This window comes from Carassius auratus, chromosome 5 (genome assembly GCF_003368295.1).
Source record: "Carassius auratus strain Wakin chromosome 5, ASM336829v1, whole genome shotgun sequence".
Lineage (NCBI taxonomy): Eukaryota > Metazoa > Chordata > Actinopteri > Cypriniformes > Cyprinidae > Carassius > Carassius auratus.
In genome coordinates, this window is record NC_039247.1 from 30,626,690 (window position 1) to 30,642,834 (window position 16,145).

The 16,145-nt window shown below is 38.1% G+C and overlaps 1 protein-coding gene across 1 annotated transcript; it reads right to left on the reverse strand.

The window, feature by feature from the left end:
- Positions 1-7,767: 7,767 nt before the first annotated feature.
- LOC113085633 (tumor necrosis factor ligand superfamily member 13-like) lies at positions 7,768-16,145 on the reverse strand. The gene is made up of 6 exons (XM_026255221.1): positions 15,606-16,145; positions 14,383-14,491; positions 14,249-14,296; positions 12,963-13,081; positions 11,536-11,674; positions 7,768-9,816 (listed from the first exon to the last, which is right to left on the reverse strand). Exons 1-6 carry the CDS (start codon positions 15,831-15,833, stop codon positions 9,707-9,709), a joined length of 753 nt encoding a protein of 250 aa, XP_026111006.1. The 5' UTR covers positions 15,834-16,145; the 3' UTR covers positions 7,768-9,706.

The window sequence follows — 16,145 nt, forward strand, 5'->3', positions numbered from 1 at the left end:
ACATAATTGTAAATGACATGCAATTAAGAGTTACATTCAGTCCATACTTAAGTGTATTATTTTAAAGTGTATTATTTCCGTAATTTTAATAGTATGCTTAAGTGCACTTTTTTAGCACTTCTGTGCTTTTATGTGACTTCAGTGAGAAATGTTTGAGACACTGTTGCGATATCTTCTGACTCTAGAGGAGACATGTACAATAATAGTTTTTTTTTTTTTTTTTTTGCAGAAGAAACAATCGAGATGCAAAAGACATTTACTCCCCGTAAAATCTCACCACTGTCTAAGTGAAACAACCAAAATATTAAAGATCTCATCTATTGTTCTATCCTACAGGATGTTTGACTATTTTAGTTTAGATTTGTGCTCTCAGAGTGGTGGAAAACAAGGCCTCTCAGGTGATCATGTGTGTGTGTGTGTGTGTGTGTGTGTGTGTGTGTGTGAGCAGACTGATGAATAACTGTGTTTGTATGTGCCGCCACATTCACTTCTCCCCTGTATCTTTCTATTGTGTGCATTTCTGCTGAGTGCTACAACTGCAAAAATATCTGTGACACATCTCTCTGTGGGAACTGCAGCAAGGCCACGAGCATTTATCAGCACATCCCACTATACTCTGTGTGTTTATGTGTGTAAGCGGCTGTGAATGTCATCATCTGGGTCACCCTGTACTTAGTGCACTTGATTAGTGTGAGAGATGGTGAGGAAACGAGGAGAACGAGAGAGAGAAAGCAAAGCATACAGATAAATACGCAGCTCGCTCACACCTGGATTGTTGCAGGCAGGTGCATCAGACACAGTCAATATAAACCAGTCTCACATACTGCTCTACAGTTATAGTAACATCTCACATATATTTCATCAGCCATGTTTCAATGTGGTCTGAAGAGGAACATATTCCAGTCTCATAAATTGATTATTTTTTAATAGATGTATTACTGAAAGTAAAACCATGGTCTATTGATACATGCTATTATACAGAATGATTATCATATTCATTTTTTGATTGCATATCAAATTTCCATCCAATTGGATTTCAGTAACATAAACAATCTGCCAAACTTAATTGATGCATATTTGTCAGACATTCATAAATGAAATAAATGAAAAAAATGAAAACAAAAATTTGTTTAATAGTACTAATAAACTGAGTGTGGTTTGAATACAAAATAAAGTCAAAAGTCAAAGTCACCTTTAAACAAAATACATTGCGTCAAAGCAACTGAACAACATTCATTAGGAAAACAGTGTGTAAATAATGCTAAATGATAGTTAAAGGCAGTTCATCATTGAATTCAGTTATGTCATCTCAATAAGCAGGTCTACATATCTATCATCAACAAATCTATTTTGTTTCAATTTCATATACATGTGAAGCAATTAAATATTAACTGAAAACATATTTGAACCATGTTCATACTTTTTAATTGTACAGATTTAAAAGTTTTCATAATTAACAGATTTATTCTGATTCTAAGCTATTTGAATAAATGCATTTGAAAAATATGCTAATTTAAATAAAATCAAATCGATGCAAATAGCCATGATTTTTGAGAAATCTCACCTGTTTCGTTTATGTATCTCTGACAAACATGCATTTATTTATTGAGTTGATTTAAGTTAAAGTGACATAATCCAAATGGACAGGCATTTTATATACAATTAAAATTCACATATCTTACATTAAGGCCCAAATATTTTTTGAGCTTCACATAATAATGTTTTTTTTTTTTACTTTTAAACATACCAATGGTACTGAAATGGCTGCTACCAATGTAAATGTCTGAAAACTAGTACCATAGTACAATATACAAGGTAAGTGAATCCATAATACTGCCATAGTACAGGATAAATAGTTAACTTTTAGTGCCGTGATACAAAAAATAAGAGAAAAAAAAAAACATTGTAGCATCTTTTTTTATTTATTTGTTTCAGAAACAAAGTGTAAAACACAGAAAGCAAATACATGTAATGTACAGTGGTACTAAGTCCAAGAACACAAGCTGTGGAATGGTGCGGTCAGTGTCTAGTCAAAAAGACAAACACAGTCATCGTGTCAGGAGCTGCAGCGGTGTGTGTGAGCATACAGAGCCAGTGTGTGTGAGCAAATTACATCAGCAACCACAAACCTGACCCCACCACACAATAAAGGTCACCCTGAGTGCCAGCCGCCATAATGGGAGGAAGAGCCAGCCTTTCGTTCCTGTTCTGTCTGTTCTCTTGTGTTTTATTCCTCTGAGTGAAGGCCTTCCTGACCTCTGCATGAAGGAACAAACGCTAAGGAAGTCTAAGCTACTGTAGGAGCACTGTGTTAGTCTGCAGGAAACCACACAGACACACACACACACTAGAGCTGACCCGAGAGGACCCGAGCCCGACAGGTTTCGGCCCGAGCCGGACAAGTACATTTTGATTGACAGCTTTTTAAAGCCCGAACCCGTTTACAGCCCGACATTATTCAAATGTGCGCACTCACACAGCTCTTTTGCCTTTTGTCAACAATGAGTCATTTATTCATGTTTTAACATAATTTACTCATAACTAACGTAGACTAGACCACTTGGAAGTTGGAATAAATCCTCTGTGATATCATCTCAGCATTCTAGACATAGGCTCATTTATCCTATAAATAGTCCAACGCACCAATAAAAACGAGTCATTTAAAAAAAATGTTTAATTAAGATAAATTTTAAATTAAGATGGGCATTTGGCAATAACGAAATTAAGATAAAGGCTCCGCCGGATTTGCTTCGCCACTAGCAGCTGATATTTAATAAAAGAATAATGCCAACATTAGCGTAAATACTCTGTCAACATTATGCATTTAAGACTTAATTAATATTTAGTTATCATTTGAAAAACCTTTACTCACAGAGATTATGCTAGGTCTACATGTTTTTGTGGAGGAAAATTATTGAATCCACTGTAGATGTCTTCAGCGCGTTCCTGCGCTCACTGATGGTGCGTCATTATTCACTCATTATTCTCATTATAAACATGGTCAAAACCTTTCCACACCTTAGAGTTTGCTTTAGTTGCTGGTGCATCCAAAACGTAATCACCAGAGGCAAGCCTCCGTCAAACCTGCTCAGCATCCATTTTCGCATCTTTCTCGCGCTAATCAAAACACATCACATGACCGCTCGTTTACCTCGTAAACCGGAGCGCAAGCCGGAGCCCGACCTGTCGGGTTCGGGCAAAGATCTTCAGCTCTAACACACACACGCACGCACACACACACACACACATTCAACATAATGCTACTGATGACATATACCCTCATTACATAAAGTGGCTTCAAAAATTAGGTCACAACACGAGAAGGAGGGTAAAAATTCCCCGAAAGGTGGATTTATTAAAAGAATCCGTGTGAGAACTGGCGGTGATGTGAGGTGGTTTGGGTATTCGGTAATCGGCGTCCAGTCTTGGCAGTGCTCTAGTGCAGTGTGGGTCTGTCCTCTCCTGTTGTGTTGGGGCTGGCGGTCACACGCTGCTGTCTAGGGCATAAGGAATAGACAATGTTAGCCGATTCTCGTGGAGACATCTCTCACCTCTGTGCCCGCTTGTGGGGTTTATATGGCAGCGGCTGATGACATGCAGGTGTGGCCGCTCAGCCTGTGATGAGTAGGCGCAGATGTGTCTGCGCCATTGCCAGGGCGATGCTGATGAGCGCTCGGGACACGTGTCACACCCCCTCACCAAGCATTGTCCTATACCTATGGAGCAGTGTGGAGATCCGGGGAGGGTGGGGAGTGGACCCTGACAGACCTGCAAAAGCTGACCACATGCGGGAGAGTCCGTCTGCGTTGGCCGTCCCTGCCCGATGTTGTAGGGTGAAGTTAAAGTTCCTGGACATCAGGAACCACCACGTCACCCTGGCGTTGGTCTCCTTTGCCCGGGCCATCCACTGCACGGGAGCATGGTCCATGAGGAGGGCGAAGTGGCAGCCGAGGAGGCAATAACGGAGCTCAAGGACTGCCCACTTAACGGCCAACACTTCCCTCTCTACGGTGGTGTACCGCTGTTCTGCGGGTGTCAGCTTTCGGCTGATGAACATCACTGGGTGTTCCTCACCATCGTGGCCCTGTGACAAGATGGCTCCCAACCTGTTGTCGGAATCGCGCCGGTTTGCAGCAGGAAGGGGCAGTTTGACGGAGGACCGATCCCGTCATCAGGGCGGCCTTGATCTTGAGAAATGCGGCTTCTGTTCCGGGGTTCCACACGACTTTCTCTGGCTGCCCCTTCCTGGTCAGGTCTGACAGGGGAGAAGCTAAGGAGGAGAAGTTAGGGATGAAGCAGTGATAATATCCCGCCAACCCCAAAAAGGCACATACCTGTGTCTTAGAGGTGGGCCGTGGCACAGAGAGGATAGCTGCAACCTTCTTCTCCTGAGGTCGGATCAGGCCGCGACCCACCTGATATCTCAAATACTTGGCTTTGGCTAGGGCCAGATGACACTTCCGTGGGTTGGCGGTCAGGCCGGCCCGGCGCAGCTCCGTGAGCACACTCCGCAGCCGCTCCAAATGGTCCTCTCAGGTCTCCGAGTGGATCAGCAGATTAATGTGATATAGCTGATCCTCTCTTCTCCTACCGGGCTGCCGCACACGGTACGTAACGGGGCCGACTTTTTCGTGACTGTATAAGGGCCTTGCCAGCAGAGATGTATAGTAACGAAGTAGAACTACTTCACTACTGTACTTAAGTACTAAAAGGCGGTATCTGAACGAGTCATTATCTGGCTCGGCTCAGTGTTCATCTTCAGTTCTCTCTTCACAGCAGTTCAGTCAGTGTACTGTTTGAGTGCATGAATTACTCCGGGATATTGGTTTGTTTTAACTCAGAGGGAGTGTCAGACACATTAAACAAGTTAACAGCTTAATTCATCTGTGGATTAATGCGTATTGGAGACGCGAACCGTTTAAAACGATTCAATTCGATTTGGTGGACTGTTTCAAAAAGATCCGGTTACATCGAATGATTCGTTCGCGAACCGGGTATCACAAACTGCTTTGTTTTTAACTGTCTTACAACAGACACGGAAGAGAAGACAATGCTGAATAAAGTCGTCGTTTTTGCTATTTTTGGACCAAAATGTATTTTCGATGTTTCAAAAAATTCTAAATGACCCTCTGATGTCTTAAGGGTTTGAAACAACATGAGGGTAAGTTATTAATGACATCATTTTGCAAATTGGGCTAACTAACCCTAGTAACCATTTTTTGTTTACAAGAAGTTACAGTCAAAGGAATTGTGATTAATCATTTGAAATAGTAAAAACAATATGTTCAAACTTTTGACTACTTTTTTTTAATAGCTACATAACACAATACTTCTACTTTTACGTTCAGTACTTGAGTAGTACATTTTAAAATAGACTACTTGCAATACTTAAGTACAAAAAATGTTGAATACTTTAGTACTTCTACTTGAGTGTGGTGCTTAAAGAGCTCTTCAACTTCTACTCAAGTCACTTTTTTGATAGAGCACTTGTACTTTTACTCAAGTATGGGTCTCTAGTACTTTATACATCTCTGCTTGCCAGGTAGCAAGGAACTTGCAGGCAGCTGTGGGCACAAGGACCAGGACCAGGGCCGCCCAGTTGTAATGCCGTTGCTGCGCCTGTTGTGCTCTCACCATATGTTCCCGGAAGATGGGCATCACTCTATCAATCCGTTCCCTCATCTTACGCACATGCTCAATGGTGGTTCGGTGTACCGCCGGTTGTTGTTCCAAGGCACTGATCGGTGACAACCCCATTCGTCCAGGATCTCCTTTCGTAGGTCCTCTTAGGAGGTGCTTAGCTCCAGGGGGAGCGCGAAGTACGCACACTGAGCCTCTCCCGTGAGCAGGGGCGCAATGATGCGGGCCTAATCTTCTTTGGGCCACGCCTCCCTCATAGCAAAGGTCTCAAACATCTGAATGTACATCTGAAGGTACATTGTCACGTCATCATGGGTGAGTCATGAATCCGTGTGAGAACTGGCGGTGATGTGACGTTGTTTGGGTGTTCGGTAATCGGCGTCGAGTCTTGGCAGTGCTCTAGTGCAGTGTGGGTCCGTCCTCTCCTGTTGTGTTGGGGCTGGCGGTCACACGCTGCTGTCTAGGGCATAAGGAATAGACAATGTTAGCCGATTCTCGTGGAGACATCTCTCACCTCTGTGCCCGCTTGTGGGGTTTATATGGCAGCGGCTGATAACATGCAGGTGTGGCCGCTCAGCCTGTGATGAGTAGGCGCAGGTGTGTCTTTGCCGTTGCCAGGGCGACACTGATGAGCACTCGGGACACGTGTCACAATATATATATATACAACTCAAAACAACTCTACTAAAATATTAAACATTTTATAGCCATATTTATTAGTTTTTCTGAATGTTTTTATTAATGTTTGGTTCAAACCATTTTGATTTAATATTAATCAACAATATTTAATTTCCCCCAAAATAAAGAGATTATTTGTTATAAAAATCATATACCATACATAATCAATATGTTGTCTTTAGACATAAGCCAAAATGTCACATAATTGTCTGGCTTTTTACGAAGAGAAGCTTAATTAGCTAGGAGACTTAAATATTCACTTAAGATAAAACTAAAATAAATGTTTGTCACTTTTTTAATTCATAGAAAAAATAATACAGATCAATTTATAAAACCAACTATAATTACTGCAGTCAGTAAAGCTAGTCAGCATGATTGATTGATTGCTATAGCGAGTGTTATTACTATTAATATCACTGCTATTAATGTTAGACCAACATAAAATGTGCTTTGAAAACTTGACATGGTTGTTTAATCTTTTTTCAGTCAGGATGAAGTCAGTTCTTGTTTAAATTGACCTTGGCGTTCTACCAGAAAATGTCCAAATACTTGTTCTCTCTTTAAAATAAATGGTGCACGTTATGTTATTTTGTTTTCCAATGCGGTTGAATGGCATTCAAAGATCTGCATGTGTTCAAAGACGTTTTGGGGCCACCGTATCTACATCTGATTTGTTTCAGACGTATTTTGGTTGGGCCAAAGAGTTTCCAGGTCACCAGCACACAATGTAATCTCAATGATTAATGAGAAATGGTCAGAAAATGCACATTGAATTTTTATATCAGGTCCAGGAGGTTATCTGAGCAATGATGGGAAAAGGTCAGAGGACACATCACACAGAAATGGGCTGAGAGTCCAGTCAAGTTCACTGAATCTACTGTATCTATATCTGTCTATTCATCTACGGAAGAAAGAATTGTCATTTGTAGATTGATATTAATTTCTAAGAGTGAATGATGACATCCTATTCAAAACCCCGGATCTGTGTGACTCAAGTGTTTTCTGTCTCCCACTCAGTGTAGTATATCAGAACACATCTTAGGTTTATTTTAGTTTTTCACTTGTGCACTTGGCTTCGTCAACTATTAAGGATATTAGGATGCAGGTTTTCCTGTGTTGAAGTTAGGGAACAACAGAATTTGCTGTAGAGTACCTGCAGATGCGTGACAAATAGTAAAACCAGTTGTTGAAAAGATCAGGGTCATCAAAAGCACTAAAAGTGAATAAACAATCAATAAATAAAAACAAAACTGATTTTTTAAAAAGCTAAAAAGCACAGATTTTTGCAGACAAATAGCTAGACAGCACATCATTTTGTTTTTGTTTCTGTGTGACATTGTTTTTTCATTCCCTATTTTGTATGCGTGCAGAAGAACAGGTGAAATAAAATTAAAAAATACATTGTGTTACAAATACTTGATTTTACATATTTATTTGCAATGTAAGAAATAATCAATATGAGGAAACATAGCTGCATTGCTGCACTTGCAAATTACTTTTGTTATTGGTAGTTTTTCCAGAGAAAAGTGTAATAAATAATAAGAAAGCACATTTTGACATTAGAAGGAGTACAGATGATGGGAAGCAGGATGGCAATAGATTATGATTCAGAGCGATTTATTCGTACTGAGAATTAATAGTTATTTCTGTTCAATATTTTTACTCAGGGGAAATATTACATTAAAACAACTCCGAATTTATTTAAAATCAAAATGAGATGGCTTTTCCATGATACCATACAGTTTAAAAACATTATACAGGTCTTGAAAAAAAAATTTTTTAATTTTTTTTTGGTTAACAAATACTGATCACAATGTGTTAATGCAGTGATTCCAAAACCATAAATCAAAGAAGTACTTTGGTGTCACCACGGTACAGTGATTGCATCAGACAGTAATACCTTGGCATTGTGACAAACTGATCAGACACAACATTACAGCCACCTGACCTTTCTAATATCTTGAAGGATCCCCTTGTGCTGCCAAAATGAGGCAAGGTCTCCATGAGAGCTCTGAATGTATCCTGTGGTTTCTGGCACCAAGACATAAGCAGCAGATCCATCTTCAAAATATATCTTAATTACAACCTATACTCTCAATGTCAAATGCAGAAATGTTAATCCATGCATTTATGACCTCAAGTTAGTCCAAAATGCAGCAGCAAGAGTTCTTCCTAGAAGCAGGAAGTATGACCATATTAGCCCGGTCCTGTCCACACAGCACTGGCTCTCTATCAAGCATTACATAAATCTCACTAATTACTTATAAAGCCCTGAATTGTTTAGCACCTCAGTACTTCAGCAAGCTCATATCGCAGTATAGTCTTTCACATCCTCTGTGATCTCAAACTCTTTATTTGATAATACCTAGAATATTAAAATCAACTGCGGGTGACAGATCCTTTTCCTATTTAGCGGCCAAAGTCTGGAACAATCTACCTGTCAGTTTAAATCTAGATTAAAGACCCATCTCTTTAACCTGGCTCACACATAACACTCTTATCACATTTCTATCATTCAAAAACAGGAGAGCTGAACTGGATGATGACGAACATCTCTTAATCATTAATGAACCGACTTTAGCTGGAAAAATGACTCTCTTTTTTATTGTCCTCTTGAATTATCAACACACTTTGTTTTCCTGTTAAAGCTGCTTTGACATGATCTGTATTGTATAAAGTGCTACATAAATATGACTTGACTTAACTTAAGTCCTAAAATTTGGGAGGTGAAGACTTCATGGATTTGTTGGTCCAGCACATCCTATATACTGTACGCTCAATTGGATTAAGATTTGGGGGATTTGAGGCTAAGGCAACACCTTGAACTCTTTGTCATGCTCCTCAAACCATTCCTGAATTAGTTTTTGCCTTAACCCATTGCCACTTTTGGTTGCTATTTACCGCTGCATACTGGGAACATTCCACGCGACTTGCCGTTTTGGAGGAGCCACACTATTTTGCCCTTTTCAGAGTCACTCAGATGTTTTCACTTGCACAATTTTCCACTTTCCAACACATGAATTTCAAGAACTGCCTAATAACAGGTGCCGTTGTAACAATAAAATCAATGTTATTCACTTCATCTGTTAGTGGTTTTAATGTTGTGGCTGATCACTGTATACTATGTTACTGAATACCATATCCATATTACATGATATTTACATTTCCCACAGTATATGTCCAAAAACACATGGTATTACCATGATACCATGTCCAAACATCGTAGTGCCATTTGCATTTTTTTTTGGGTACCTTTTCCAACATGCCAGTGTTTCAATCCTCCACTGGGTGTCCTCCATTCACCACATGAAAGCATGAGTGTCTGAACTAGCATACAAGAGGGTAAACAAGGCTTCTGTTAAGCGTGTAAATCACACGTGTGTCCGTGTCATATGTTGAAGAGGCCCATGAAGGTGGCGTGAGCTGTCAGGATGAGCTCGGCTGATTTGCGGGGAACAGAGAGCTGAAGGGTGGATCCAGACTCCAGGAAGTAAATCCCTATGAGAACAACACATGCTTTATAATCAGACAGAAATTTAGATTATATGCATAGTGCAAAATCCACACAGACATCTGATCTCACTGCGTCACAGAGAATAAAGCGTGAATCCAAAGAAGACCTGCGCTAGCTTCTCAAACTCCTCATCTGTGTGGAATGGTGTGTATTTCTACAGTAAGTGCTTTAATTCAAATGCTTTCTGGGTAGCATGAATCACAGTACATTAAGACAACTGTTTTTAAATTACAAAATTTTCTGAAATATTTAAAGGGGTCATATGATATCATTTCTATTTTTCCTTTCTCTGTGGAGTGTTACACGCTCTTGGTGCATAAAGAAGATCTATAAAGACTAAAGAGATACAGGTGCATCTCAAAAAATTTGAATATCATGGAAAAGTTCTTTATTATCACAGCCTGTATGTACAGTATTTATAATTAAATAATTAGCCAATGATGATTCAAACGTGAGTTTTTTGAGCAGTGTAAAGTAGCCTTGTTGTTTATTGTTTCTCAGATCATAAATGCAGACATGGTTTTATGTTTACACAGCACAATACACAACACAACGCGTAAAAATACAGTATAAGTTAATCAGATGAATGATACATCTGTAAAAATAGATTATAACTGGTTTATAACTGTAACGTTGGGTGTGCTGCAAAGTGGAGAGGAACCCCGTTTTGAGAAAAACAAAGATATGTTTTGTAATTGAAATCTACAGACTTAAAGTCCGTTCAAAGCAATATCAAATATGTGCTCTGAGTTTGTCACATCACAGAACAATGTGTTATTAACCACCCAGCCAAACTTTAATGATAAAAAATACAAGAAAATAAAATAGGGTTTTAAAATCTAGAAGTGCTGGGGGCGTGTCCTCTGTCAGCTCTGAAACCACACCCACTCGCGGGAAGCATGATGTCTCTCTCAGCTGTCAAACAACGCTACAACCTCAGTGGACGCTAGCGCTAGCAGCTTCACTTAAATTAGAAGACAGAGCACCTTTGTAAATTATCCCGACCCGGTAATATCCATTCTTTGTAACATGTTTTCAGCAATTCAATGAAGTGCCTTTACACAGACTTGAATTGAAAAAGACATTATGTTATGGAAGCAAAATGAAAAGTAGTGCTGCTTTGGGTGTCAAATCTTTTTTTCTGTGATATCTGACAGTAGACTGGGTCATTCTTAGGAAACGGTGCCATTTATTTATCCCCATTACTTACAACAGATATAGTACATAATAATGAATAATAATAATAATAGAACACTGAATTTAGTCACATTATTTGAAAAGTTTAGTTCTGTTCTGTTTTTTTTTTCAAGGAACCTTTTAAATTAAAACTTTTTCATTGTATTATTAGTTTTTTTATATTTGTTTTTCATTTATCATTCATGCTCATAACATTTGATTGTGTTATTTATAATATATATATATATATATATATATATAAAGAATTCTAGCCTTCTAATGTGCTTTTATTAAAACTGAAATATCATGCTCTCACTGTGTTCTAAAATATGTCATTTCTGTTAGTTCCTTCACTTTTAACACTGTTATTGCAGTGAGATTTTCCTTCTTTAAATGATGGCTGAATCTTTCTGACAGTTTATTTGAGGGGGCGTGGTCTGAGTGCTACAAAGACCTGATGCATAAACATAATTAATTCAGTTAATACATTTTTGGACAGTATTGTCAGTATTGTCCTGATAACTCACCAGCAGTGTAGCAGGTGTTGAGTGGCTGGCTGATGTTACTGGGCATGCTTTTCAGACACTTCATCAGCTTAGTCTCCGCCCCCTTGAACCTCTTCGTGATCACATGACCCATGATCCAGGTGGTGTCTTTATACAGCACCTGTGGTGAGTAACAGGGTACTGTATGGAGCTGGGGACGATTAACTGTAGATACTTGAAATGTAACACTCTCACTGTGGCCATCCAAGATGTAGCTGAGATTTTATTTTTTTTCTCTGAAGACATGATCCTTGGTGATTCATGAAATGCAAGTCTATGCAAGTTTTTGACATTCAAAGTGCTAATAGCTGTTGACTCACTAAGAAGCATATTTTCAGCTAAAACACTTTGTACTGTTCTACTGAAGAAAGAAAGTAATCTACATCTGTCACACAGATCATGAGAATGACTGATATTATGTTATAGCAGGTCATGCCTTCTTTGTTAACATTAGTCAATGCATTCCCTTGCATTAACTAACAATGAGCTTTTTTGGTTTTATTTATTATAATTTTTTTTTTTTTTTTTTTTACAGATTTATACATTTATTCATTTGTTACTGTGTTCATTTTTGTTCATGTTTATTTTACAGTGTATTAACTAATGTTAATGTTACCACTTTTGATGTTTAATAAGGAATAAGTAAATGTTGACATTAAGGTTCTTTAAGAATAATAAATAAGGTAGAAGTATTGTTCATCGTCTATTGATTTTGACTAATGTGGTTAACAAATTACATTTTACTGTAACGTGTTACTCATTTTGTACTTTAGGTTGATTTGTTTTGTGCTTTGGGGCTGGTTTTAGTGAAGGGTTTTTACGCACAAAATACATTTATTTTAAGCTACTTATGTAATAAATGTCATATACTACAAAACGTTCAACCATCTAAGAACATTTTCAGCTGATATAGTGCACAATATATTATTACGGGGCTTTATGGCTGTCAATTTGTACAACCCAGCAGAGGGCACTGTTTTGAGTCTCAAATCCAAAAACAAATAAATTAATAAATTATACAGCTTTTTGTTTTCTTCTCTTCTGATTGTGTGGAGTGTTTTTGACACAAATACTCTCTAAAATCTATACAATCATAACACAGAACTCAATGGTACTACAGAGACAACAACATAATTGCAATAACCTAAACAATAAAACATAATATATATATAGGTATAAGGTATAAGATAAGACACAATCACTTCATGTGATGAACAGACACATCCATGGAGCACATCAAAGATGATAAACAGAAGCTCAAACTTCCTCGCTTGATGTATCAATGAGCTTTGTTCTTGCGAGTCAACCAAGTATGGTTGAGATCACATGAGGGTGACTAATTGATCATTTTTAAGTGAACTAACCCTTTTAAGTCTGTATTTTGATAATGCAGCAGTATCAGAACCAACCTGACTGTAGATGAAGTATGTGCCCTCGGTCTCCACTGTAACAATATCAGCTGATACCTGCAGCCCCTGTCCTCTGCTCTGCTCTGCGGCCCACGACAGAACAGTGATGTCACCATCATCTGAGGAAAACATGGAGAACAAATGAGAGAGCCTTTTTACCCTATCAAATATTTTAGTAATAAAATAATTTCTTAGAAAAAATTTGCATTTTGTGATAGAAGTAATATTGAAAGAGAAATGTAGACATTTTTGACAAAAAAAAATGCATCATAAAATGTAAATGTAGTTTGGGTGTCACCCGGTGGCTGTTTGTGGTATAACGGACTAAATAAAATCTCACAGGAACCTTTTTTTTTTAATGTCAACTTCACATTTGAAACCTAACTTATTTTGACATTAGGCTTTAATTTTATAGAAATTCTAGAGTAAAACCTGTTTATTTATTTAATATAAAATAAAATAAAAATGTGCAGTGCATTATCTTTACAGTAAATTTAAACTTCTATAACTTTCTGATACTTTCATATTTAGAATGATTCCACTTCCACAATATTCTGCTGATTGTCTTCTTTAAAATGAGTCCGACCTGTATTTTAAAGCGTTCAATAATTATAACATTTTAAGTTTTGATAGTGCACTTTCAAGTCTATGTTCAAAAATGGGGGGCGGGGGGTGGGGGGTAGTTAAGGGGTTAAACACCAGCATCAGTAAGCAGTTATACAAATTAATTCAAATGTGAGATTCTGGGGATATAAAGTTGATAAAAACAAATATTATTCAACCCACAAAAGTTCAATTGTGTAGAGAATCTTTTATTGTTGTATCTGTGCTTACAAGCTTCTCAGACTCTTTACTGGAATCTCTGTTCATTCATCACAAAAAAAAAAGAACAAAACACTGCTTCTTCTTGCAGTGTTAACATTTGTAAACATCATTTACCAACAGCCAAAGTTAGTGCGTTAAAATAACAGATGCATATAAACAAGTCGGTTAGACGTCCGTCTAAATATAATAACCACAATAACCCCATGACTTGAGTAACAAGCTGAAGTAATCAAAAACCTAATTTGCATTACCAGTAATGGAGGGGGGGTGTCACAAAAAAACTTCACTCATCATTTCTCACCCTCATGTTGTTCTAAACCCTTCTTCTTACTATCTCAGTATTTTTTATTTATTTGTTTGTTTAATGTGCTTGACAAAGGTCAGCAGAACTATCTGGTTACTCACATACATAGAACATTTTTCAGAAGAAAGAAAGAAACTGTTCCCTGTGTTATACTCACTGTACGACTGCGAGGACACAGGAACAAGGTGAAGAAATGTGTGCTGCTCTGCCAAAAGAAGCGACAATTCATATGGGATATAAAACATAAAAATATGTATTTGTGTGTTAGACAGAGAGAGGGATGTTACTCACTTTCTCTTCTCTTCCTCTGTTTTGTCACATCTCTCTTGTCTCGTACCTCTGCGTGTGTTCGTCTCTCAGGGAATCTGTGATAACAGTTTACCTTATAACAAGATGTAGCCTGTGGGAAATTATAGACATCATCGCTCACTGATTTTGCTTCAGGATTTTACAGTGGACAGCAGTTAGCAACACTAAAATAATAACAAAACTGTCAGATGTTACACTGTACAACCAGTCTAGCCCATTCTAATTAAAAGAGGTCATTATTGGGTTTGGAAGTGCCAGTAATTCAGGTGAAAACACTGAATAGAACGCTGTTGGACTCTACCCAGACTACTGTATTAAAACCAAAAACACAATTCTTGATCATTGTCCTCACAAGCATTACTGGAATAGCCCAACCCATTTGGAGGAGGGAGTGCCCATACCCTTGGTCAAACTACCATAAACCCCACTGGCCCAACAATATGCAAAAACTTAAAAAAGACCTTATACAGTCTTTGATTATTGTTATTATACTGATTTGAGTATTTGGTTTTATACTTTCGTCAGCCAAATTTCAGTACACCAAATAATGTTGTTGTTTGTTTTGTTTTTTGTCAGAACAAACATTCTCCTTTAGTGAAGCTGCATTTAATGTTGCTTGGGTCATTTTGTTGATTGTTTAGCATTATTTCTTGATGTCTTGATTTGGGGTTGATTAAACTTATTAGGACACTGGAATTTTCTTTAGTCTTCTTTAAATTTATTTGAAAGAAAAATTGAATAAATTCAAAAAAATCTATTTGCTTCTGATTTTATTGTATTTAATGCAGAGTGAACAGAAGGCAGCCACCAGTTCTGCAAGTGTAGTATTTATTTTAACACAGATGAGGAAGTGAAAAAAAGCTGCACAAATAAACTCTATGGAAGCACTATGACAATTTTTTTTTTTTTTTTTTTTTTTTTTTTTTACAACTGTATTGTTGAAAATGCATTGGACTACTATGTAAATATCACCTGTACATGAGTTAACTATATTCATATACCACAGTGATGCTACTTCAAGCTGCTTTAAAAGACCAATAGCCTACTGCACTTTGAAATGTACCATAGCACTGAATCATTTTGCTCTCTAGAGAATACTTTGGTATAACCAAAAGAAAAAAAACAACAACCCGCAAACCTGTTATTTGTTGGTGAAGCTACAGATGAACCCCATTAAAAGTGAAACAAAGAAAGCACTCACCTACCCCGTAGCACACGGCGGAATCGCAGCATATCCCACCTTCGTCTCTCGCTGTCTCCAGAGGCCTGAAGCGCTGCGTTATCGCTGCCATTTCGGACCTGAGCATCCAAATGTATGTCCACTGCATATAGATCACACCTACACAGGTGCATGCAGCAGCGCACGCGAGCAAGCGCTTCAACACCTCCACGTTCACCCTCCAAACAGAAGCAGGACTGTTGTGATCGTCCATTACAGCCCAAACGTTTAAATGACGGGACAGAAGAGTTTAGAATGCGGTAATATAGCCGTTCTCATTTGATCCATTAACTTTCGGTTTCGCAACTTTCATCATAAAGCGGTGGGAGTGGAAAAAAAAAATCGTCGTTCAACACATGCTCGTCACATTCCCTAGAATAAATATCGTATTGAAGCCAACCATAATCTCAGATGAGATCCAAGTGGATTTACCGGGATTCTGAAGAAATAATAAATGGAATTCCATTAGCTTTACTATGGCGATTGTTAAAGATTTATAGACACGTTGATCAGTGACTAAACCTAA

Coding starts and splice junctions, on each gene's coding strand:
- LOC113085633 (XM_026255221.1), bottom strand. CDS start 15,833: ATGGACGATCACAACAGTCCTGCTTCTGTTTGGAGGGTGAACGTGGAG. Junction 14,492..15,605: donor ATTCCGCCGTGTGCTACGGG/GTAGGTGAGTGC, acceptor AATTTCCCACAG/GCTACATCTTGTTATAAGGT. Junction 11,675..12,962: donor CATACTTCATCTACAGTCAG/GTTGGTTCTGAT, acceptor TACTCACCACAG/GTGCTGTATAAAGACACCAC.